Here is a 22,361-nt window from a genome sequence, read left to right as displayed (position 1 = left end):
TGCCCCGGGGGTGTAAAGCTCCGTGCTGACTTTGCAGGGAGCCTGAAGCCAGGCCCGGAGCCGCACAGAACACAGCTGTGAAAGTCACACCGGGGAGGTGGCAGGAAACAAAAGGACTTTGGACAGCCTTAATCCATTTAAATTCAGTTTCTCTCTCACCTCCCCCTTCCCCTTTGCTCAGAGACCTCTTCCCCCCCTGCTCTCAGCCCAAAGTGCTACGGCAGTGTCTCACAGCAGCTTCACAGTGAAATGGCCCCGCTGGGCGAGAGTCATGCCACCTCCTTGCTGCTCACAACAGAGGAGAGTCGGACCTGCCCTTGCTTCCCTTCCTCTTGCACACAGGTTGTTGACTCGGTGCATTTTGCGGCTCACATCGCGATCAGCACCAAAGGAACAAAATGCTCTGGGACTACGTCCAACCAAAGCTAAAATCCTGTGAACTGTCCTCCAAATGCAGCCAAACGGGGATTACCCAGAGAGCTGGGAAAAGTGAGCAGAGGGAGCAAGTTGTGAGCAGAAGGGCAGGGGGATCCTTCAGCCACTCCTGCACACCGTTTCTGAGACCTCGGAGCTCATTGTGCGTGTGACGCAGCACAACAGGACTGAGGAGAGGTTTCCCCGTGTGCTGTCATCCCCGGTCCCACTGGCTTCTTTCCCCATCCCCGGTCCCACTGGCACCTTCCAGAGGTGCAGGGAGACCCCCACACTTTTTTCAAAATCTAGGAGTAAAAGAAAACAAACTGGGCCACGTTAAGACATGCATCCCACTGGTGGGAGATAGGAGGGGCAGCTGGCGGGCACGAAGAGCCGGGCGTGGGGATGCTGTATCAGCGACTGGTGGGACCTCCTGATGACGAAGGCTTCCACAGACCTCCTGCAGCCACCGTGAGCTCTCTGAATCCCCGATTTGGCTCCAGCCCGGCAGGGGATGCAAGAAAGCAAGCAGGCGGCGCCTGCACGGAGAGATGTCAGGCTGTCGGCGCTCTGGGGCTGGGGTGGAAGCCTGAGCTCATCTGCCAGCAGCCCCGGGACAGCCAGCAAGCGGCAAACTGAGGCAGGGACGAGGCAGGAACAGACAGTGGCTGAGAGAGCTCCCAGCAGAGGAGGGCTAGCAAAAGGGCCTGGGCTGGCCCCGTGCAGAAGGTGAGCACACAAGCTCCCAACCCACCCAATGGGCCATCTTCCCGCTGCTAACCACCTCCCTGTTCTGCTGGGAAATGTTGGGAAACCCAAACACACCATGCACTTTCTTTTGTGTTCAGTGTCTTGGCAGGAGCCGGCCGTTCTCACGCACGGTCCCGTCTCTGGAAGGGCTGTGTTTCCCAGAACACCCCCTTCGAAAGTCTCCCTTTTTTAACAAGAGCCAAACTGCCTGTCGCTGCCTCGCAGGCTGCTCCCACGCCTCTCCCTGCTTCCCCAGGGCACCGACAGACTCCACTGGCATGGGCTGAAGGCACCGAGCTCCCAGAGACACCAGCCATTCAAATGAAAGACACTAAAGAAAAGAGACACAAAGCTTTCCTTGCTAAGACCCAGCTGTCTGGCTCAGAGCAAGGCAAGAAAGTGGGAACTGCTCCGCGTTCCTGTGCACGGCCGGACCAGCAGGAGCGCACACTGCACAGCGTGCAGCCCGAGCCCTGCGAGCGCTGCCTCCCTGCTTCATCCCTCTGGGCTGCTCTCACAAGCCTCTGGGACACTCCTGACACACTGCTCCGATGCAGGGACGACTCCTGCCAGTCCCAGTGCTTGCGGTGGTGGGAGCGACGGTGGGGCTGGGGCTGCGACCAGGCACGGAGCTCTGGGGGTGCCCCCGCATTTGATCCGTGCCCTGCTGCTGGTGGGGCCAGGTCAGGGCAGGGCTCCCGACTGCCCGCCACGCGATGCCGTGCGACTGCTGGCCGGGATCTCGCTTTTCTGCCTCCTCTCCCGTTGCTCAGCACTGCGGCGCCATCCAAGCACGGCCACCACCAGGCTCGTTCTTCCTGCATCTGCTTATCGTACGCAGTATTTACACCCTAAATATGGTTCCCATAAAGCAAAACACGAACAATTGATCGCAGACAAATAAAACCGTCACACGGTCCGGGATGTCAGGAAGCCTTACCAACTCCCTGTGCACCAGCCCAGGCAGCTGGAGATCAAAGTCTCCTTATTTACATACATTTCTTGAACCAATTTGCAGTTAAACTCTGTCTGCTGAGGGGATGCTGACACAGTCCAGGGCTTCTCCCACAGAAACAGGAACCAAGAAACCAGAGCTGTGCGCTGCCCGCCTCCGTCTCCAGGCTGAGCACATGGGGGCTTTGGCATCTCCAAAATGGGGTGCACCCTTCCTTCCCCTTCCTCTGCACCCTGCACGGGGAAAGCCTTCCTGCAGGTGGGGAGCGAAGGGCTGGGCGCACACGGATGGCTCCAGCCGAGCCCTTTACAGGCAAAGCAGTGATGCAGACACGTTCCCCGCATTAAATCCAGAGGTCACATCTCCCCGTGGGCACTGAGAGGCCCAGGCAGGCACCAAGGATGTAGAAGGATTGGGTTTTGTCCCTGGGAGGCCCCAAGGGGCTGGGGAGATGGAAAACACCTTCGCTGTCCTCCCATCCACCCCCTGCTTGCAGCAGCAGAATCAGGGAATATCCGAGCTGGGAGGGACCCACAAGGACCATCGAGACCAGCTCACGGGTCCACCCCAAAGTTCAGACCATAAACCCCGGCAGGCTGGGTGCCGGGACCAGTCCCTGGGGAGCCTGTCCCAGTGCGCGACCACCTCTGGGTGCAGAACCTTTGGGGAATTCTCCTTTGAGCCGGTGCTTTTGTGAATCCCCACCGACGGCAGTGTCCGAGCCCCTTCCAGCCCGCCTCGGGACGGCCGGAGGAGCTGTGCCGCCACCACCAAGCCGCGGGCACCGCGCGCTGCGCGCCTGGGGGATGCCGGCCCCGCTCCTGGGAGCCCCCCGGCAGCGCCGGCTCCTGGGGCTGGAAACAGGGAGGCTGCGGAGGCTGTGGGGAGTTTGCGGCCCCCCCACACCTCAGGGGAGGAAGAGGAGGAGGAGGAGGAGGAGGAGAAGGGGGGCTGCGGGGCGGCCCCCTCCCGGCCCGGCTCCGCCCGGGGGCCGGCGGCCGCGTCCCCTCAGCCCCGCAGCGCCGCGGCCCGGCGAGGGGAGAACAAAAGGGCGGGCGGGCGCTGAGGGGGGGGATAAAAGGCGCTGCGGGACACCCCCATCACCGCCACACGCACACCCCTAACCCGCCCCTCAGCCCCGGCCCATGTCCGAGCCCGGCCGCCGCCCGGCATGGCCCGGCCGCCGCTGCCCGCCGCCGCCCTGCTCGCCGCCGCCCTGCTGCACTGCGCGCCCGCCGCGCCCGCCCGCCGCCCTCACAAGCCGGTGAGCCTGGGGGGGTCCCACGGGGGTGGGGGGTCCCACGGGGGCTGAGGGTCCCACGGGGGTTGTAGGAAGAGGAGAGCTCGCTGGGGACGGGAGAGAAGGGGCGTGTGAGGAGAGCTGGCGGGAGGGGGGCTCTGGGACTTTGGGGGGCTTTGGGGCTCTGAGGAGTTTTTGGGGGGCTCTGGGGGGCTTTTCTGGGGTGTCTGGGGTTTAGGGGGGCTCTGGGCTTGCTTCTTGCTCCTGCCAGGCACCCGAGCCACGAGCAGCTGTCTGTGAGGGACTCGGTGTGGGAGCAGACAGAGGGCTCCTTGTGCTGGGAGTTGGGTTATCGGACCCGCGCGCCGCCGGTGTGCCATAAGGCGGTGACAGTGCCCGGCAGCAGCCCGGGGGATTAGCTCAGGGTCTGGAGGGGTTTGTTATCAGCTCTGTCATCCGAGCACTTTCTGACTTGGCTGCTAAATAGCCTGTGGGCTGGGACTTGGCACAGCGCAGCCTTGGCCCCCAACGCACCGGTGGCATTCCCAACAAAATGTCACCGCGCTCGGCTGTGCCCCCGAGGAAGGTGAGCCAGGTGCCCCCGCAGCGATGGCACCGCTCTGCACACTTGTTTCACCCAGACCCGAGCAGCGAGCAGCAGGCTGGGTGGTGTGTGGGGAGGGCAGGGCTCCGCCGGCATACGGCCGCCGCCGGCATACGGCCGCCGCCGGCTGGTTCGTGCGGGACGTGTGCCGGGCTGGCGGGGTGCCTCGCGCTCGGCCGTGCGCACACCGAGAAGCTGCCGCTCCTGGAGGGACCCGCGCAGCCTCTGGTCCTGCTCCTGCTGCCAGCAAGGACCCGTGGGGATCCCAGAGGACAGGGAAGCCAGCTGTGGGTTACACACCCTCGGTCTTGTCTGTCTGCGACTCTCACCTCTCACTTTTGTGTCCTTTCAATGTGTGTGCGGCTGCTGACTGCCTGCAGAGGTTGGGTAGGGCCCCCCAGTTGGTAGCCGGCTGCCCTGTGACAGTGCTCTCCATCCCGAGTGCTCATACTTTTGTCTTGGCTGGAGTAACTCCATGTGATGCTCCTACAAATGTGTTTTGTTAGGGAACATCTCGTGCTGGTGTGTTTGACCAGCCACAAAGAGCTGAGGGTTGTAAATGGATGTTTCATTCGGTCTTTGTGGAGATGGTGGCTGCACTGCTTTGGGGTTTGAAATGGACAGAGGTTTTCCCATCCTTTCATAAAGATGTCCTCTCCATCCCAAATAGATTCCCCTTTGGGTACACGTTCCTTACCTGGTGTCAAGGCTTCTGGAGGTCATTCTGGTGCCTCCGAGGCAAAGACAGTGGTTGCTCTCACATACAAGGAGCGCACCTTACAATGCACCTCGTCCCTCTCCCAGCACCCCAGCCAGGGCACACATCAGCATGGAACAGCTGAAGGGGCACCACAGGGTTGGCAGCAGCCTGTACACAAGTTTCTGGCCTCACCCCTTCTCTGCCCTCTCCTAAGAGCTGTGCCGTGCCATCACATGTTCTCCTGGCTATTTTCAGTCCCTCTGCACAAGGAGATGTTTCCCCGTGCCTAACTGCAGCTATCTTCCTCCCTGTGCACCTTGTGCTGGCAGATGATGAATGAGAGAGGAGCCAAAGGGCTGAGCAGGGAAGAGACTAACTCTTAGGAGACAGAAGTTGGTGACCTCCTCGAGCTGTGCTAGTAGAAGGGGTGGGCATGGACCATGCTGCCAGTGCCTCACACCACGACCGCGGTTGTTAGGTGCTTGGGGACGGGCGGTAGTTTGGGGACGGAGGGGAAACAAGGGTTAAGATTCATTTTAAGACCTGGCTGCACAGGGCAAATTGCAGGGGAAGCTGTGCTCTTTGTAGCAAACCTCACAGCCCTCCTTCGCTTTTACATTAGCACCTAAAGAAAGAGAAAACTGAGAGCAAAACACAGGCGGTGCCTGGTGTCCACTGTAAAACTTGAGAACAAAAGAGCTGCAGTCCTGGGGCAGTGCACGCGCGCACGCTGAATTCCTGCATTGCTTCCGTCTCCCCTGGGAAATCCAAGTCAGTCCCTTCGCCGGGAAACTCTCTCTCGGTGGAGAAGCGGTGGCACCTCCCCAGCTGCCAGCATCGTGGCTCGGAGCCGTACCCTGTGGCTGTCCCCCCGCAGCCCGCGGGTCCCCGGGGTGCCCTGTGCTGCCCTCCCTGCAGGCGCTGGGGGGGAGCGAGCCGGCGAGGCGGCTCCTGCAGGAAGGGTTTGATTTGCACTGTTTGGTTTGGCTATTTAAATACTGCAGTGAGCGCTGGAGTAATTTTAGGCATGTTTATCCTCTGCTCTGGGAGAGATTCAAGACACATGTAAGCAGTTATTCTCCAGCGGGCTTGTTGTGTTTGTGCTTTCACAGGCAACACACGCACACCCTGCAGTGTGGCAGACTCGGGCGGCGCTGACCAAGCGGGCTGGAAAGGGAGAAAAGGGCAGGAGGAGAGGAGCACTTTGGGGCAGGCCCCCGTGCACTTCACTCGCTCCCCTGTGGACATCCTGCCCGGCAGCATAGCTCAGGGGGGCTTGCAGAGGCAGGGTGCAGGTGTAGGTCTGTTGTTTAAACAGGGTCTTCCGTGGCAAAACTGTTGTGCAGTGACTTTTCACACCAGAGATGCTCGTTCAAAGCAACCCCAAGTATGGCAGACGGGTAACTGGGGGGTTCCTGGGTATTCCTATGCTGTACTGATATCCAGCCTGTACCACAAGTGGAAGCAGTGCTGAATCTGCTTCTAGCTGTTCTCCTCCTCACAGTGGGATTTAAGCAGCAGAGCCATTGTCATCTCACACAAGTGGCTCTGAAAATTAGCAGAGGGGAAAAACCCACCAGATATCTTCAGCAGATTTGGCAGGGAGACGGTGTTCGTGGGTTTGGAGATCCCAGCCTGCACACCCGAGCAGGACACGCTCCCTGAGGGCAGAATATCTCCCATCCCTCAGGAGAGGGCTGCACTGTGCCCAGGGGCTGTACCAGCGGGAGATGTCCTGGCTGCTATCCTTGGGCTGAGCACCAGTAGCTCGTTGCTCACCTTAACTTGGATGTAAATGCACAACAAACAAAGCATCGCAGTCCCCTTCCTCTTCTGGCTGGAGCATGCTGCATCCTAGAGCAGTTTCTTGGTTCCCAGGGTATTTCTAGGTCATCACCCTAAGGGCTCCTGAGACCTTTTGCTGTCCTGGCATCCTGGGGCTTGTTTCCCTGTAAGTACTCCTGCTTCTGGCAAACTGTTGCTTGGGTGACACCAGCAGTGTGGTCGCGGTGTTATTGATGGACTAGACTCACAAACTGTCACGTAATTAAAGTGTCTGATAATAAACATAGTCCTGCAGTGTTTATTCATTTGCTTTCTCTTGTTACACTGGAGCCCGGGCCTTTTCATTGTGACTGTGGGCATAAACATTTGCAGTCCGTAATGTTTCATGTTCCACGTTGCTTAGGAAAAATAAACATTTTCCCTTTTTCGTTGCCAACAACTATCATCAAATAATCCGGAAACAAACTGTCAGGCCCCAGGAGGTCATGCTTGGTGGTGCCACGGGGTATGGGAGCGAGCGCAGAGGAACCTCCAACTGCGTGCACGAGGCCAGGCACGGCAGCACCTCCCGTTTGGCCAAGGTTTGGCCTTCCCCTTTGTGTTCCCTCTGCTCTGCAGCAGGACAGGGCTGCAGCCAGCACAAAGGAGCCAGTCCTCTTACAGATGTATTGCGTGCAAGCAAAGAATTCCCAGTTAGAGGCACGGGGAGACTGCCTCTTTCTGGGGGCAGGATCAATAAACCTGGTGGCTTTGCCTACGCGTTATTTCCAGTGAATTTCTATTGTTTCCACTAACAGTGCTCCTTGACCAGGAGCATGCTCAGCTCAAGAGCTGACCAGACCACAAAAAAAAAAAAATCTGTCTTTGCCATGAACTTTGAGCTGTGGCATTCACACCTTTGCAGACATCCAGCACCACACTTGTGGGACATAGCCGGTCCCCGTTCTCCACTCCGGAGTGGAGTAGCTCCAGCTTGACTGCTAATTAGCAGCTGTAGCCACACTTTCAAACCCTTGCTGGGCTGAGAGGCGGGCTGGCCAAAATACTGGTACTCCGTGCACGAGGAAACCAGCGCTGGTGTCAGGCAAGAGCATCACTGCAGGCTGCTCAGGGGGAGCAGAGCCCTGGGGGGGGGCACAGCCACCCGACAGCGGTCAGAAGCAGGGTGCTGGAACTGTCCTGCATGAGTCGTAGGAGAAAACACCTCTGTTCTCCTTCCCCACACACTGAGCTAAGGGACGGAGTGCTCCGAGGTGCAGACTCAGAGGTGGGAGGAGGATAATCCTGCTAGCCAAAGGGGCAGCAGGTACCAGGGCCTTGCCGAACAGTCTGCGTAACAGAAGGAGAGAGCAGGGAGGCATGGAAAAGAAGCAGCAGAAGGGGCAGGGAGGTGGGGAGAAAACCCATCAGCTCATCTCCCAGCAGAAGAGGAAATAGCCCCCAGCGACAGGGGAAGTATCCGAGACTGATGGGATTCGTGCTGTGACTTGCCCAGTCCCCCCGATGTGACGGGAGGGGGTCTCCTTTCATGTCCGTGCTGCAGGAGCAGGCAGGAGCCCAGTCAGGGAGGTAATTAGCTGCACGACAGAAGACAAGTTTACACACAGGGCAGGCAGCAGAGGATGGACCCAGGCGGGGGAGAGCACCGAGACTATCAGTATCAGACAGCAGTCTCGCTCTTGAGTTTTTTATATACCCATTTTAGCTGTGCTGCTCCAGCTGCTTCTGGGAGGCTCTGGGGGGCGAGTGCTGCCCAACACACTGAGGTTAAAGATGCTCCTGGCTCCTCGGGATGGCTGGGACACTTCCTGGGAAGCTTGGCTGGTGTTCATCTGGCCCCAGCAGAGCCAGAGTGATGTCTGTTGTGTCACAGCACTCAAGGGCTGACACAGCTGGAAGGAACCGAGTGGGCAGTCTGCACCTCCACAGTGGTTTCTGCTCTCCCGTGGGATCTGCCTTTCCCTCCTGTTCCCCCTCAGCCTTTTGGTCACAAGGCTGCTAGGAAGAGGCGCTTTCTTTGTGCAGCCCTCTTTGCCCACAGCTTTGTTATTCTGCTGTCCTCACTGCCTTCTTCCCTTGGTTTCGGGCCTGGCAGCCCCTCGGTGCTTCTGTTGTGCAGACATTTTGCTGCTCAGTGTCTGTAGCAAAGCCCTGGCCCCTTCCCCAGGCTGCAAGCTGCCTGTTCCCAAGCACAGCAGCCATCCCTGATGTGGGCTGTTCCGTGAAGAGCAGCGCAGGAGGCTCAGAGACAGGCCTGTGCATCGGAGGGTTTTGGGGGGCTGGAGGGCAGCCCTCCCTGGCAGAGCTGGCAGGCTCCCTTCCCTGCAGCCCTCAGCTTCCCCCGGCTGGTGAAGGGGGATTGCTGGAGGGTGAGGCAGGCTCTAGTCCTGTCTGGTTTCCCGTCTTCCCTGCAGGCGTTGTCCTTGTGCTCTGATCCAGCTCTGTACCCTGAAGGCCTTCCCTGGCTTGCAGGGAACCTCCCTTTACCTCTGGTCTCCAGTAATCCTTCCCCTTCCTGGGTTGGGATGGGAGAAGTGGGGGTGCCCTGATGGTTACCCAGCAGCCAGCACCTTCCTCAGCCCCCCTCAACAGGTTTGTACTCACTTCAGCAGCAGCACAGCCCTAAGCAAACCCCCAGGCATACAGCCGGAGCATACCACAGCCTGGGAGAACAAAGCAGGAGCTCCCCGAAATTCCCACCCATCCCAGAGAGGGGTGGCTGCTGCGCTAGGTGGGAAGGATGCAATCTCAAGCGAGAGGATGTGTTATCGAAGCCTTGGGAAGTGACTGCAGTGAGGTGTGTCCCGACAAGGAGGCTGAAATCTCCAGCCTGACACGTCTCCTGAGCATTGTTTGGTGAGTGGTTTCTGCCCGTAACATTTCCCCTTGCCGGCTGCGCCTGCAGTGGCATTTTCCAGCCCTTTCCTGCCATCGTGTTAATGTCGGTGCAGTGACGGCAGAGAGCAACTCGCTGCCCTGCCTCTGTTTGTCTGGGGGCGAGGGGGCAGCAGGGCAGGTCTGACCTCCTGCCTCCAGCCAGGGCATCCGCGGCGTCCCCTCCCTGGCCTGGAGTCCCCTCCCTGGCCTGGTGTCCCCTCCTCGGCCCGGTCATGCAGCTGCAGGCAGCTCTGGGTGGCTGGAAGCTGGAGTTGGAGCCAGTGGCCTTAAGTTAACCAGAGAGACAAAACCAACCTCCCCCCTTCTGCCCCTGCACAGGGGCTCCCTCAGGGCAAGAAGGAACCAGGGAATTCCTCCGCTATGCCCCTGCTTGGAGGAGGGTGATACATCTCCAGTTTACACCAGTGCTCCCAGCCAGGAAACCGGCAACCAACTTTCCCTCCACCCGTCAGGCCCCCAGCAGTCTGAGTGGATCTCGTTGGCATAGCCAAGACAAAAAAGCCCATCTGGGTCAGCGTCAGCCAACTTGCCTACCTGCATGACTCCTGTCCCAGCTCCACAGCGAGGGCTTTCCCCAGGGTCCATCTCCACTGCTGCTCCTCACGTGCCTCAGAGCAGCTGCCCTGCGCCTCCTGGTCCCTGGGAACACAGACACGTTCATCACCCATGGCAGCAGAGCGAGCCTGAGCAGTGCGAGCAGCGTGAGGAGCCGAGAGCCTTTCAGGCTGAGCTTAGGTGAAAAGCACCAGCAGACACAGCTGCCATCATGTGCTTAGCAGAGGGTCTCGTGGGGGCTGAGAGCAAGGTGTTGGCCAGGACGTGAAGCTTATGAGCGCCTCCTGCCAGCTGTCCTGACACCAGCTGCCCGCCCAGACAGGGTGCCGGGCGGCTCGCAGAGTTCCTCTTAGAAGGACAGGTATCTACCTCCTGCCTGGCAGGGCTCCAGCATTCAGCGGGAGCAGCCTGGTGCAGCCTCCCCTCAGACCGGCCAGCCCACGCATCCTCCTTTCACTAAGATTTTGGTTCCCCGTGCCACAGCTGGTGGGCTGGGTAGGCTTTGCTGTACGGGATGTAAAGTGGCTTTTTTTGCACTTGTTAGTGGAGCAGCTCCTGGTGTGTCAGTGCAGAGGGACAGGACAGGGTCAGTGCAGGGCGGCAGGTGCTGAGCCCCAGGCTGGCTGCAGGGGAGGACAAAACAGAGGCTGGAGTGGTTACAGACGTACCAAGAGCAGGACACCTGAACTGCACCTCGTGCGACCTCCCTGGCTCCTGTGCCCGTCTGTGCATCGCTCCGAGGCACGGGGCCGTCGCAGAGTCGGCGCCCAGTAGCGGAATTAATGCCAAGGGCTTCACACTTCATTTCTGCCTGCATGAATGGGCTCATTGTAGGGGAGCAGAGCGACGGCAGCATGCTGATTACACGGCATCGTGGCAGCGCGGGCGTCCTGCCAGCCCGACCCTCGTGTCCCCAGCTGAGCAGGAGGAAAGCTGGGCTGGAAGAAGGCAGCTCTCTGCAGAGGAAGGAGGGGATCCCTAAACCCGACCTGGGTCCTGTGGCACAGAGCCTGCCTGAGCAGAGATGTGTCACTGCTGCACCTCGAACCCTCCTGGTGCTCAGTTTGCTCTATAAATTTGACTGCACAAAATCAGGCCAAAAAATCTGCATTTGGAGCTGGGGCTTGTGCAGCGTGGATACGCAGGGACCAAGCACCCCCTCACCCCACACGCCTCACAGCAGCTTGGAGATTAACCTTGGGTTGTGCATCGAGGTGGCTCTGTGCCCCATAATCCTACTGTTAGGTGAGAAACCAATGAAAGGCAGTTCATTAGTACTAATTAATGCTGCCAAGAGGAAAAACACTCTTCTAATTAAGTGTGGGAGAACGATGGTGACCTTATCCCCCCAGCAATGCCACAGGGACAGTGAGGCAAGGGGGGATGGTCCTGTCCATCCCTCTCCAGAATCGGTGACCTCAGGCAGTGATGGGAGCTGGAGGGACAGTCACTGCTGCTCTGTGCGGGGCTCCGAGTCACCCCAGATCCGTGTGTCCTGCTCTCCCTCCAGCTTGTGCTGTCCCCAAGCCATGTGGAGGGCTGCTCACCACGCCAGGATGCCACAAGGGGGGAGAACAGGGAGCACGACCGTCTGCTGTTGGACTAAAGGCTTCCTCCCATTCACATCACCCCTACCAGGCCCAGGAGGGAATACTAAAAGGATGTGGGGCAAAGGGGGCAAATTTGCTCCCTAGTGATTTGTTTCATTTTTGGAGGGCCTGGTTCTCATCCACAGTTTGCAAAAGCATTTCCTGCAGGCCAGCTGCCAAGGAAAAGTGGACCAAAAATAGACTGGTGCTTAGGGGGTGCCATGGCATCAGGCTGCTCCCAGGTGTGACCCAGCCTGGGAGCAGGAGCCCAGGGAACGAACGGGGGATATTTGTGGGGAGCAGGACGTGCCCTAGCAGCAGGGGAACAGCCGAGGGAGAGGTGGAACTCACCACTGCAGGACTGCTGTGGGCAGACGGCCATCGCTGCATCGGGACCTCTCTTCCCAGACACAAGTCATGACTTTGCTTTTCTCTTCTAGGACGTGGCTCGAAAACATCACACCTGGAAGGAGCAGAGTCCCTGGCTGCTGTCCCTGGTGAACGCTGTGGGGACCGGCATGCCCACCAAGGGTTTCCCCATGGGCGTGGATGAGCAGGGGGCTCGCTGGAACCCGCCCCGGTGCGGCGTGCCCGACCTGCCGGCACTGCCGGACGGCCAGAACGGGCGCAACCGGCAGAAGCGGTTCGTCCTCTCCGGGGGACGCTGGGATAAGACCGACCTCACCTACAAGTAAGGAAGATACAAGATGGGAGTGAGGATGGTCTGCTTCTCCCTTCCCAAACCCCTCCATCTGATGCTCCCTGACTGCAGCTCACACAGGGCAGCCCTCATCCGGGTACGGCCAGCCTGGCAGGGCAGCCACACGCCAAGAACCGCCAGCGGGATCGTACCCGGCGCCTCCCTATCCCCTCACACACATGCTCCCATAAACGCAGCTGCTCACCCACCCACCCCTATGCAAACATCTTCTGTGCAGCCCCAGCATCATCCCCCCGCACGTGCGTTCGCTTCCCAACATCAAACCCCACCTCCCGCCGAGCGGAGCCTCCGCCACCAGCCCGCTCCTGCTGTGCTTTCGTCCCCCCCTCCCCGCCCCCAGCCACCTTTCTGTGGGATCAGCTCACAGTTTATTTTAAAACGACCCTTTTATGCTGCTGTTATTGATGTTCCCGTAAACAGGACTTCAGGGTAAAGTTTTGCCCAAATCAGCCCACACCTTCTCAGTTGCAGATCTGCTGATCTGGGAGGGTTGTGCTTCCTGCCCAGCTGCCCACAGGGGCACAAGTGAAGGAGTGAGCACACTCATATGGACTTTGGCAGCGTGTACATCATCCTGTGTTTAATTGAGTGCAGGAGACTCTATTCCTCATGGTGCTGGGAGGCTACAGATAACAGAAAGGCTTCTTCCTTTTTTTTTTTCTGTGGTCAACAGTGTTAAAGAAAGGAACACAGCTGAGATGAACGCACACCAACACTTAATGGAAGGGAGAGAAAGCTCCCTCTGCGGCAGACCTGACACTGTTACGTTGTAGGGGGGCAGGAGAGGCAGCAGCTGCTCTGAGCAAGCCCAGGTTTCCAGGGGCAAAAAAAAGCAGAGGTTGAGGAGCTGACATCCCATCCCACCACCCCCAGGCACCTCTGTGGGGGTGGATTCACAGAGGACAGACCTGGAAAACGCTGCAGCCCTTCGCTCCGGAAAAACACAGCTCTGCGAAGCTCTGCAGAGAGCTCACCTCTGGGCCCACTGCCCAAGGGTTTCAGCACTGATGGGGTTTGATGCTTAGAAGAGGGTGCTGGAGCAGTGCTTCTGTGGATTGGAGATGCTCTGGTGTGGCTGAGAGGGGGGAGTGGCAGCCCTAACGCCACTGACCCTACAGCTAGTGTCTGCATGACAGCAGCATCCACGGGACAGCGGCTGATGCTCTCTTCACCTGGTGTCTGTTGTTGCCTTTCAGAATTATCAGGTTCCCGTGGCAACTTGTAAAAGCCAAGGTGAGAAGGACCATCGAGGAAGCTCTGAAAGTCTGGAGCGACGTGACGCCGCTGACCTTCACCGAGGTGCAGGAGGGCCGGGCTGACATCGTCATCGATTTCACAAGGTGAGTGCGGTGGGCAGAGACCCCAGGCTGCAGCCGGGGCGCAGAGCTGCCAGCACTCAGCACAGGCACTTAAACACTCCCATTTCTGCCTCCAGACGCGGGGATGTTTTTGTTTGCTGTCAGATGTGGGCTGCTTGGTGTAAGCGCAGCTGTTCCGTGCTGGCTGTGTGCAGTACCGTCACCGATCCTTCATTAATTTTCCGGGTACATTTACGTTCCTCTGCCCACAGGCTGTTTTCCCAAGTGTTTTGTTTTGACGTTACATCTTCAGGTCCTCCATCCTGTCCCTTGACTGAAAACGTAACTGTCTGCCCAAAGACAAATATAGCTTCTTGGTTAAACGAACCTTGGCTCGTGGCCTGAAATTCGCTTTTGGCAAAAGACGCACAGGGGCAAAGACTTCCCTCTGCTGCCTGCTTGCACAAAACTGGTCACAGCAGTGGAGACTGTCCAAGCGGTGATGTGATTCGCGTTCTGTGTATTTGCCTGTGCCACCCTCAGCTCTCTGAAGTGGTCACATCTCTCGTGGGTTTCCTTCATTTGTCACCAGTGGGCTTGGCTTGAGCGAGGACCCGAGGGTTTGGCTGGGTTCTCTGCAGGCGGCCCCTCCGCATCCCCCCGCCGCTCAGCTGTGTCGGCTTGATCTCGGTTCTGGCAGCCACCTCCTTAATTCTTTAGGCTCCATCCTCAGCTTTGTGCTGAAAGCAGAGCAGGGGGAGGAGAGAAACGTCCTGAGAAACCCAGAAAAATTCCCCAGGGCTTGGTGTGACTGGGCTCTGCCTCCTCGGTGCCCTGACGCAGAACCCGGTTTGCAACCCGGAGGGCTCCCGGTGGATCGCGGGATGCCAGCGGTGGCGGTGAGAGCTGCTGTCCCTCCGCAGCCGCTCCCCACCTCTGGCCGTGTGGTGCTGTGCACCTGAGCTGCACAGCAGCCTGAGGTGTGCCCTGCTTTCCCCCCAGGTACTGGCACGGAGACAACTTGCCCTTCGACGGGCCCGGCGGGATCCTGGCACACGCGTTCTTCCCCAAGACGCACCGGGAGGGGGACGTCCACTTTGACTACGACGAGACCTGGACGATTGGGAACAACCTGGGTACGGCACTGTTTTAGGGGAGCCTGGGGGCTCTGGGATGCCTGTAAGGGCACAAAGAAATGATTTAATTGTGCTGCGAGCAGGGCCCCTGTAAAACTGAGAGGCAGCCATCCTTTTGGCGGTATATATTGTCACCTCCCACCACGTACAAGCCTGCTGGCAGGTAGCGTTCAGGTCTTTTCTCATCACCTTCCCGTCACCGTCCAGCCACATCAAAGCCCGAGCCCAGTACCAGGACGCTGTGGTCCTGGTGAGGACAGAGGCTCCAGCACCGGGTGACACCTGGCACCGGGTGACACGCCAGCTGACACAAAAACAACGCCGTCCTCCAGAGGACAGCATAGCAGCCAGTCCTGCCTGCCCACAAAGTGTTTTCTCTTTGAACAAGTCCATAAAGGGAAGCCACCCAGGCTCCAGCTCTGTCCCCGTGGCCTGGGAATGTTCTGACCATAAACAACACCACAGCAAGTCAAGCCTTTTTTTTTTTGTGCTAATAATAGATCCACGCTGGTAGCTCCCTGCTCGGGCTCTCAGGGCCTGGCGTCAGTCTCCACAAGATACCGCCGTACTGCCTGGGGCCTGGAGCAGCGCCCAGAGCGTCCATTTCCGCAAGACCCACCAAAATTAGTGCAGGGACAACGAAACAATCACAAAGCCCGAGTTCAGCCCCTGCCTCCCTGGGGTTTCCCAAACATTTTGTCCACAGCAGTGTTCAGGGCTCTCAGCAGGTTGGCTCTGGGGGGGTCAGGACCCTCATGCCTCCTGTCCATGCTGCCCCGAAGCAAGGACGACAGAGCACCAGGTCGGGCTGCAGAAGCCCTTCTGCTACCCGGGTGTGGGTGGGCTCTGCCGCTTTGCACCCTCTGTCGGGGCTGCCTGTGTTGTTGAATTTCCTGCATTCTCCCACAGACCGTGTTGGAGGCAAACCAGGAACTGTCAGAAGAGATGCCAGTTCCATCAGAATCCAGCCCTGTCCCGTGGCCTCTTTCCCTCTATGCCTTCCATAAATAAATGTTGTAGAAGCTCTTTGCAGCTAATTGCCATTTAATATGCCGAAAAGAGCTTTATGATATAAACATGGTTTAACCCTTGCCTGAGCTCTCGGAGATGAGGAAATCCTTAGCCTCATGATACAGACGGGAGAGCAGATCTGTGAGGAGGTGAAGGTGTGCCCTGGGGTCAGCCCGGAGCGGTGCGGGAGGCAGAAGTCCACGCCGAGGACCTTCTGCAAGGGACAGTGATGCTCCCAGCACAGCTCCTGCAGGCGTGCTGTCGTTCACCTCCCCCGGAGAATCTGACAGTGGTGCAGCATATCTGCCAACACTGGAAAGCATCAAGCAAAGAGCCTGCCAAGCTAAACAGAAATGTCTGAAAGTTCGTAATTAATCACTGACGCAGAGATCCCGCTTTCTCAGCTGTCCTAGATGTGTCGATTTAATTGTGTCAGTGCTGCAAAAATCCATGGCTTCAACACAAAGCTGACCTGCAGAGGAAGGCAGGGGCTCACCTTCCCCTCCGTCCTCCCAGCTGCATCCCCGGTGCCCTGCTCCCCTGGGCCAGCAGGGAAGTCCCACTTGGAGCAGCGAGAGCAGCTGACTCCCAGCCCTGCCTTTCCCATCACTTGGGCTGCAGCTCGGAGGCTTTCTGGCTGAAGGCAAGTGAATGAATGCGCTGGGACTTGTCAGCAAACGGCCTCGGCTCACCAGCTTTGCTGCCTAATGCCTCTTACAACTTTCTGTACAATTTATCTACTTCAAAAAGGATCCATTGGAAATAACACCTGCCAGCCAAGTGACATGGTTTTGCCTACTGAAATCTACTTTCCCCCTCTCCTTTTGTAGATGCTGTGAAGTCACGTGTTCCTCAAGTACAATCTCCCTTACATCCACCTGAGCCTGGCAAAGAAGGGCCAGGCCTTGGCACTGGAGGAATTTTTATGTGCTGATTTTTAAATGTCACCTTCTTGCCACAGCCCACAGCCAAGCAACAAGTGAGCTCCCTCTGCTGCCTGTGTGGCAGCCGCCACTCGCAGGCTCTGATCCCGCAGGGTTCCCCACTGACACCAGCAGCTGCCACAGCAGACACGGACATGATCTGAACATGACCTGTTGCATTACAGCCTTAGACAACCACCACTGCAAGCCTGGGTGAACAGAAACCAGCCTTCCCACCTCACCGCCTACTTGTACGGGCCAGATTCCTTCTCTCTGCTAAATTCTCCTGTTCAAAAGCACATGGAAAACATTTTCTTTCCTGATAGCTAAGGAGTGCAGAAGCCCCCAGAGACAGTTACAAATTACCAACATGCCCAGGCTAATACCTGAGTGTCTGAATTCACTCGCAGTGCTCCAGAATTAGTGGATCCCTTTAATTATGCCCTTTGATTCCTTAAAAATACAAACAAGAAGTAGAGCTACACGGGTAAATGCCAGAACAACCTGCGAGCCCAGTAGCCAAGGCAGATTTCTCTCGCCACATGTCAGACGCCCGCAGCATGCCTCTGCAATGCCAGGAGCTGACGAGCAGCAGGAATGAGCCTAAGGGGCAGGCATCCCCTCTGCGGGCACAGCTTGCCCATCTCCCTCAGGTAGGCAAAAGTATCTCCCGTCTCCTCCCTTTGCAGGCACTGACCTTCTCCAGGTGGCTGCTCACGAGTTCGGCCACGTCCTGGGCTTGCAGCACACGGCTGTCTCCAAGTCTCTGATGTCTCCCTTCTACATCTTCCGCTATCCGCTGAGCCTGAGCGAGGATGACAAGCAAGGTATCCAGTACCTCTACGGGAAACCCAAGCTGGATCCCGAGCCAACCCCGACGCAGCCAGCAGAGCTGCCCCAGCCAGACCTTGAAACAAACGAGATCACCAATGTGGAGGTGAGTGAACAGCTTGTCTCTGCCTCCTCAAACACCACATCTTGTTCCCAGCTGCTGGGACTGTTCTCCCTGGGAGGCCAGCCGCAGGCTTGCAGGTGGTTTTGTGTCTGTTTTCCACCCATGTGGCTGAGCTCAGGCGCAGACCCCCTGGCCAGCACTGCCAGCCAGCCTGGGACGTGCTGGGAGGGGATCTTTGGGCAGCACGTGCCCGGCCAAAACTGGCTGAGAGCAGGACACCTGCATTAGTGACCCACGTGGTTTGGCAGCTGCGGAGCTGCTTGCCCAGGCCATGCCTGCCCCAAGTGCTGTAAATCCCAGAGGGAAGGGAACCCTGCTGCTTAAACCTCCTTCTGCCTAACCGTGCCCAGGCGGTCTTCCTCTGAGCAGCACCCCTGAGGAAGAGGCTGGATTTAAACAGCGTTTAGGAAGTGGCACTGCTGCCAGGAGCAGAGGGTGTCCTGCACACCAGGAGGATGTACGGCCCTCCTGTGGACGTACCAGGGTGGCCGGTGCAGTGCGGGGTCAATCCTGGACAGGGGATGTCCTGTCAGCTGAACCCAGCCTGGGCGAGGGGGGCTCCCGCGGGTCCGAGCCGCTGACCAGGCCGTGCTTTGGCAGTCTGTGCAGCCCGACGCCTGCGACACGGCTTTCGACGCCGCGGCCACCATCCGGGGCGAGCTGTTCTTCTTCACGTCCCGCTACGTGTGGCGGCTCCGAGCTGGAAAGCTGCAGGCCGGCTACCCAGCTCTGGCCTCTCGTCACTGGCAGGGGATCCCAAGCTCTGTGGATGCCACCTTCGAGGACCCGCTGGGCAATATCTGGTTTTTCCAAGGTAAGAGCTGGACTGGGATCAGACGACTCAGAAGTGCGTCTTCTTTACTGAGGGGTATTCAGGACCCAACAAGTCCCTGGGAGGAGAAATCTTCCAGACATCCTCAAGAAAACAGTGACCCTTGCTGTTTGTTCCTTTCCCTGTTTAGTGCAAACTTTTTAGCAGATACTGAGGGGGAAAGAGAGAAGGAAGGGTCACTTTTAGTATAGACACAGCCAAAGTATCCCATTCTCCTCCTCTGAAACACAAATGTTTGTTTTGATATTCTGCCCTGGCAATGCTGCTGGCAGAAGAGGAGGAAAGAAACACTTGCTCCATCTCCCTTGGGGATAGAAACAGGAGGAGAAATAGAAAAGTCTTCCCTGCAACAGAGCCCTCTGCAAGATAAGTGGAGGCCATTGTGCTTCCAGCAGCCCCAGTTGAGGGAAGATGGGAATGGGAGCAAGCACCACTATGAGACACTCTAAAACCTCCCACCAGCTGTCCTGGATGCAGAGCTCCTGCAGTACCCCAAGACTGAGTGAGCCCACATCCAGGCAACCTCCAGCCACTGCAGGGATTAAAAATCAGTCACTCACGGTGGGGGCAGACCTCCTCGTGGCCATCTCTGGAGTTCAAGACCTGCAACGACCCCTGTTTCAGCTCCGCTCTTTTCTCTAGTGCTCTTTCCAAGTGTGAAATTAACAGCAGGGATGCGGAATGTAGCTACCCAGCTGCCCTGGGTGTACGTGCCCTGTCTGCACACCATGAGGCGAGCACCAGGAAGCACCGGGCGGCTCTGCAGGCAGCGTTCCTGCATAAACAGATTGCTTAGCACCTCACCTGCAGACGAGGGCTTACGGTGTGAAAATTGGCAGGCTCCCACCATGAGTGAAAATGAGATAAGGGGAAAGTATTACATGCCGCAGGGTAATTAGAGTCTCCCGTTTTAATCTAAACTGGAAATATATTCTCTACTTCAGCTTGGCAACTTCTTCCTGGTTTCTGTAGCTTCCTTCTTTACACTGCATGCCCCCCTTATGCCCATGCATGCCCAGGTACGGTCTCCAAGAGCTGAGCTGGCAGGATATGGGCTGGTCCCTGTGCTCTGTCCCACGCAGAAATGTGGCACACAAGGAACGTGCCCCCCACCCCCAATCAGGCCATGACCCCTTTTGCTTCTGTGCCCCAACCTGGCAGCCCCAGGCTTCACAGAGGTGTTGCTAGAATCAGCCTTACCCTGTCAAACTCCACAGCTTTGTACATTTCTTTATCCAGCAATGGGTTCTGCTCTTCCTTCAGCATGACCAGAGCAAACTCAAAGGCCAAGGCTGATTCATCTGCCCAAAGGACTGCAGCCAGTCCCATCGGAGTGGAGCAGCCGGAGAGAAACACCCTTCCTTCTGCATGCAGGGCTCTCCAGCACCACGACGATGAGCCTCTGAGAAGCCAGGCAGGGCAGCCTGGCAGCTCATCAGGAAAGCCAAATCTTTCATTATAACTTCCACAAATACAGACGAGGCAGCTGCTCTCAGAGCCCTCCTCATCCCACCATTGACAGTTCTGGGTTGGACTGAAGGGAGAATTAAACACCTTGCCCTGTGGGCACTGTCAGTCACAGTGTCCATGGCACTGGTGGGGCATTTGCCTCGCACCAACAGCTCTCCCTGGGAGCTCTGCCAAGGCACCAGCTCCACTTCTGCAATTCACTGCCAAATTTTCTGACAAAAAGGGGGCTTCTAAACCTGTCTCTCCCCTTTTCTGCCTCCTCACCAGATTCTCAGTACTGGATTTATGACGGCGAGAGACGGGTCTCTGGTCCCACCCCGATCGTGGAGCTGGGCCTCCCTGCTTCCCCCGTGCAGGCAGCTCTGGTGTGGGGGGCTGAGAAGAACAAGATCTACATCTTCAGTGGAGGCAACTACTGGCGCTTCAACCCGCACACCCGCCAGGTGGACAACATCTACCCGCGGACCATGGCCGACTGGCGCGGGGTCCCTCAGGAGATCGATGCTGCTTTTCAGGATGAGTTTGGTCAGTGCCAGCAGGGACAGGGCCTGCTCTGGGGTGGGCGCTCGGCCTGACGCCACCTCCCAGCTGGAAGGTTTAGACATTTGGTAGTTGTGGACACTTCCCAGCCTAGCACATGCCATGTAGTGCATAGAGAGCGAGGCAGCTCCTTCCAGTAGGTAGGGAACTAAAGCTTTTCATCAAAGTGAGAAGCTTTATAATTATTAATGGGAACACACAACAGTTAAGCATCTGGTACAGAAAACTCAAACTTCTTACAAAGAAACGGTCGGAGTCCTACCACTCCCAACACAGGCAGTGATGAGAGGACAGCAGAAACTGCCCACAATTCAGGCCAGGCAGCTGTGCTGAATGAACAGGCTGCTTTCAGTGTCACCGTCCTCCCAGATGTGCCCCACGCTGCACGCAGCGTCACAGTGCTGCAGAAATACCTGGGACAGCCGGGTGCTGGGGACGACGGGTGCAGCGACTCCCTCTTTGCTCCCTCCAGGCACGGAGTGGCTCCCCAGCGCTTCCAGAGCCTGCATCCCAGAGCAGTTTCCTCATAGTAAGATATCCGTAGCAGTTCTTCACAACCTCCCTGCCACAGGCCCTGATCGGCTCCTAGGTACCCTCTGCTGTCACAAGGTCGGGCTGCTGCATGGGTACAGCATGTTTAAAACCACCCGCTATATAAAATAAACTCCATCCTGCCTACAGTCCCATCAGAACTAAAACAGTATGAAAGAAGAGCGTAAGCCATGAATCTGGATTCAGGTGAAATTAATCTAGCAGCATTTCCTGCCTCCTCCAGGCTCTCTTTTGGTATTAAACATGCTGTGGGGAGTCAACAAGACAAAATGCTGGGAAGGCATGCTTTGCAAACCCTGTCTCTCCTAACCCTTCCTCTCTCACCCCAGGTTTTGCCTATTTCCTGAGAGGCCGAGACTACTGGAAGTTCGATCCCATCCAGGTGAAGGTGCTGGAGGGTTACCCGCGCCACATCAGCCAGGACTTCTTCAGCTGCACACCCTCCTCCAACTCCTTCAGATGAGGGGGGTGCTTGTGTCCCCCCATTTCCCTTCCATCACCCTGACCTCCAGCAGCCACACAGAGGGCTCCCTCTGCCATTCCTGGCTTCCTTGCAGGCCCAGTGTCTGACACAGCAGGTGTCTGTCACAGCAAGTGGCAAAGTTTGCTCCTCTCCTCTTCCAGCAGCCCCAGCTTCAGTTGCTATCAATACAAAAGCGTCCACTGTGTTCTTCACAGACGAGAGCCCTAAACCCTTAATGTGGCCAGGCTCTTCCAGCAATAGCATCCCAAAAGCCATCAAGCCAGCCTGGAAAGGGATCCCACTCTCCTACTTAACCCGGACCCCATCACGCAGAACTGACTTGATGGCATTTCCTATGTTTACGTAGCTCACGAGGGCAGCCCTTGGGCTGCTCCAGCTGTTGGCCTTGGAGGACGCCTTCTGCTGAGGCAGCGTCCCCAGCCCGAGCCAGGGAGCTCTGAGGACACCGAGTACCCGTGGAGGAGCTCGGACACTTCTCCGGGCTGTGGCTGTGGCTGGCCCAGCCCCGGGCTTTCCGCTATCAGTAGCATGCATGAGAGTTTCCTAAGAACCTGTGTGTGGACCACGCGTGACGCCAGGTCCCAGCGCTGGACGCTGCCCTGGCACCGCTTGGCGGCGGCTCCTGGCGCTCATGCAGGCAGAGAAAAGGCGGCAGCACCGGGCCGCCTCCCTCCCTCCGCGGGTGTAAATGTTTGTACGACGTGTATAAACCCTCCTTATATATACTGTGTATATATTTATGTACCAATAAACCGCCTCTTTTCTACGTGCCGCCTTGCCTTCGCCTCAGCGCGGCCGTTAACGGCCTCGGCGCACAGCGAGGAGCCTCGGGGCGGGCAGGGCGCGGGGCACCGGGCCGGGAAGGGGGCGGGCAGGGGCCGGGCAGGGCGTGAGGGGGCCGGGAAGGGCCGGGCCGGGCCGGGAAGGACCGGGCCAGGCCGGGCCCGCC

At 57.9% G+C, this 22,361-nt stretch overlaps 1 protein-coding gene across 1 annotated transcript; it reads left to right on the top strand.

Moving 5' to 3' along the window:
- Positions 1-1,880: 1,880 nt before the first annotated feature.
- On the top strand, positions 1,881-21,894 carry MMP11 (matrix metallopeptidase 11). Its single transcript, XM_035340906.1, has 9 exons — positions 1,881-1,997; positions 3,201-3,383; positions 11,931-12,181; positions 13,408-13,551; positions 14,512-14,645; positions 17,269-17,516; positions 18,135-18,348; positions 20,104-20,361; positions 21,258-21,894. Exons 1-9 carry the CDS (start codon positions 1,881-1,883, stop codon positions 21,389-21,391), a joined length of 1,683 nt encoding a protein of 560 aa, XP_035196797.1. The 3' UTR covers positions 21,392-21,894.
- The last annotated feature ends 467 nt before the right edge of the window (positions 21,895-22,361 follow it).

This window comes from Oxyura jamaicensis, chromosome 15, assembly GCF_011077185.1.
Source record: "Oxyura jamaicensis isolate SHBP4307 breed ruddy duck chromosome 15, BPBGC_Ojam_1.0, whole genome shotgun sequence".
Classification (NCBI taxonomy): Eukaryota; Metazoa; Chordata; class Aves; order Anseriformes; family Anatidae; genus Oxyura; species Oxyura jamaicensis.
The sequence above is the reverse complement of the archived record's forward strand: the minus strand, read 5'-3'. Positions and strand labels throughout refer to the sequence as shown.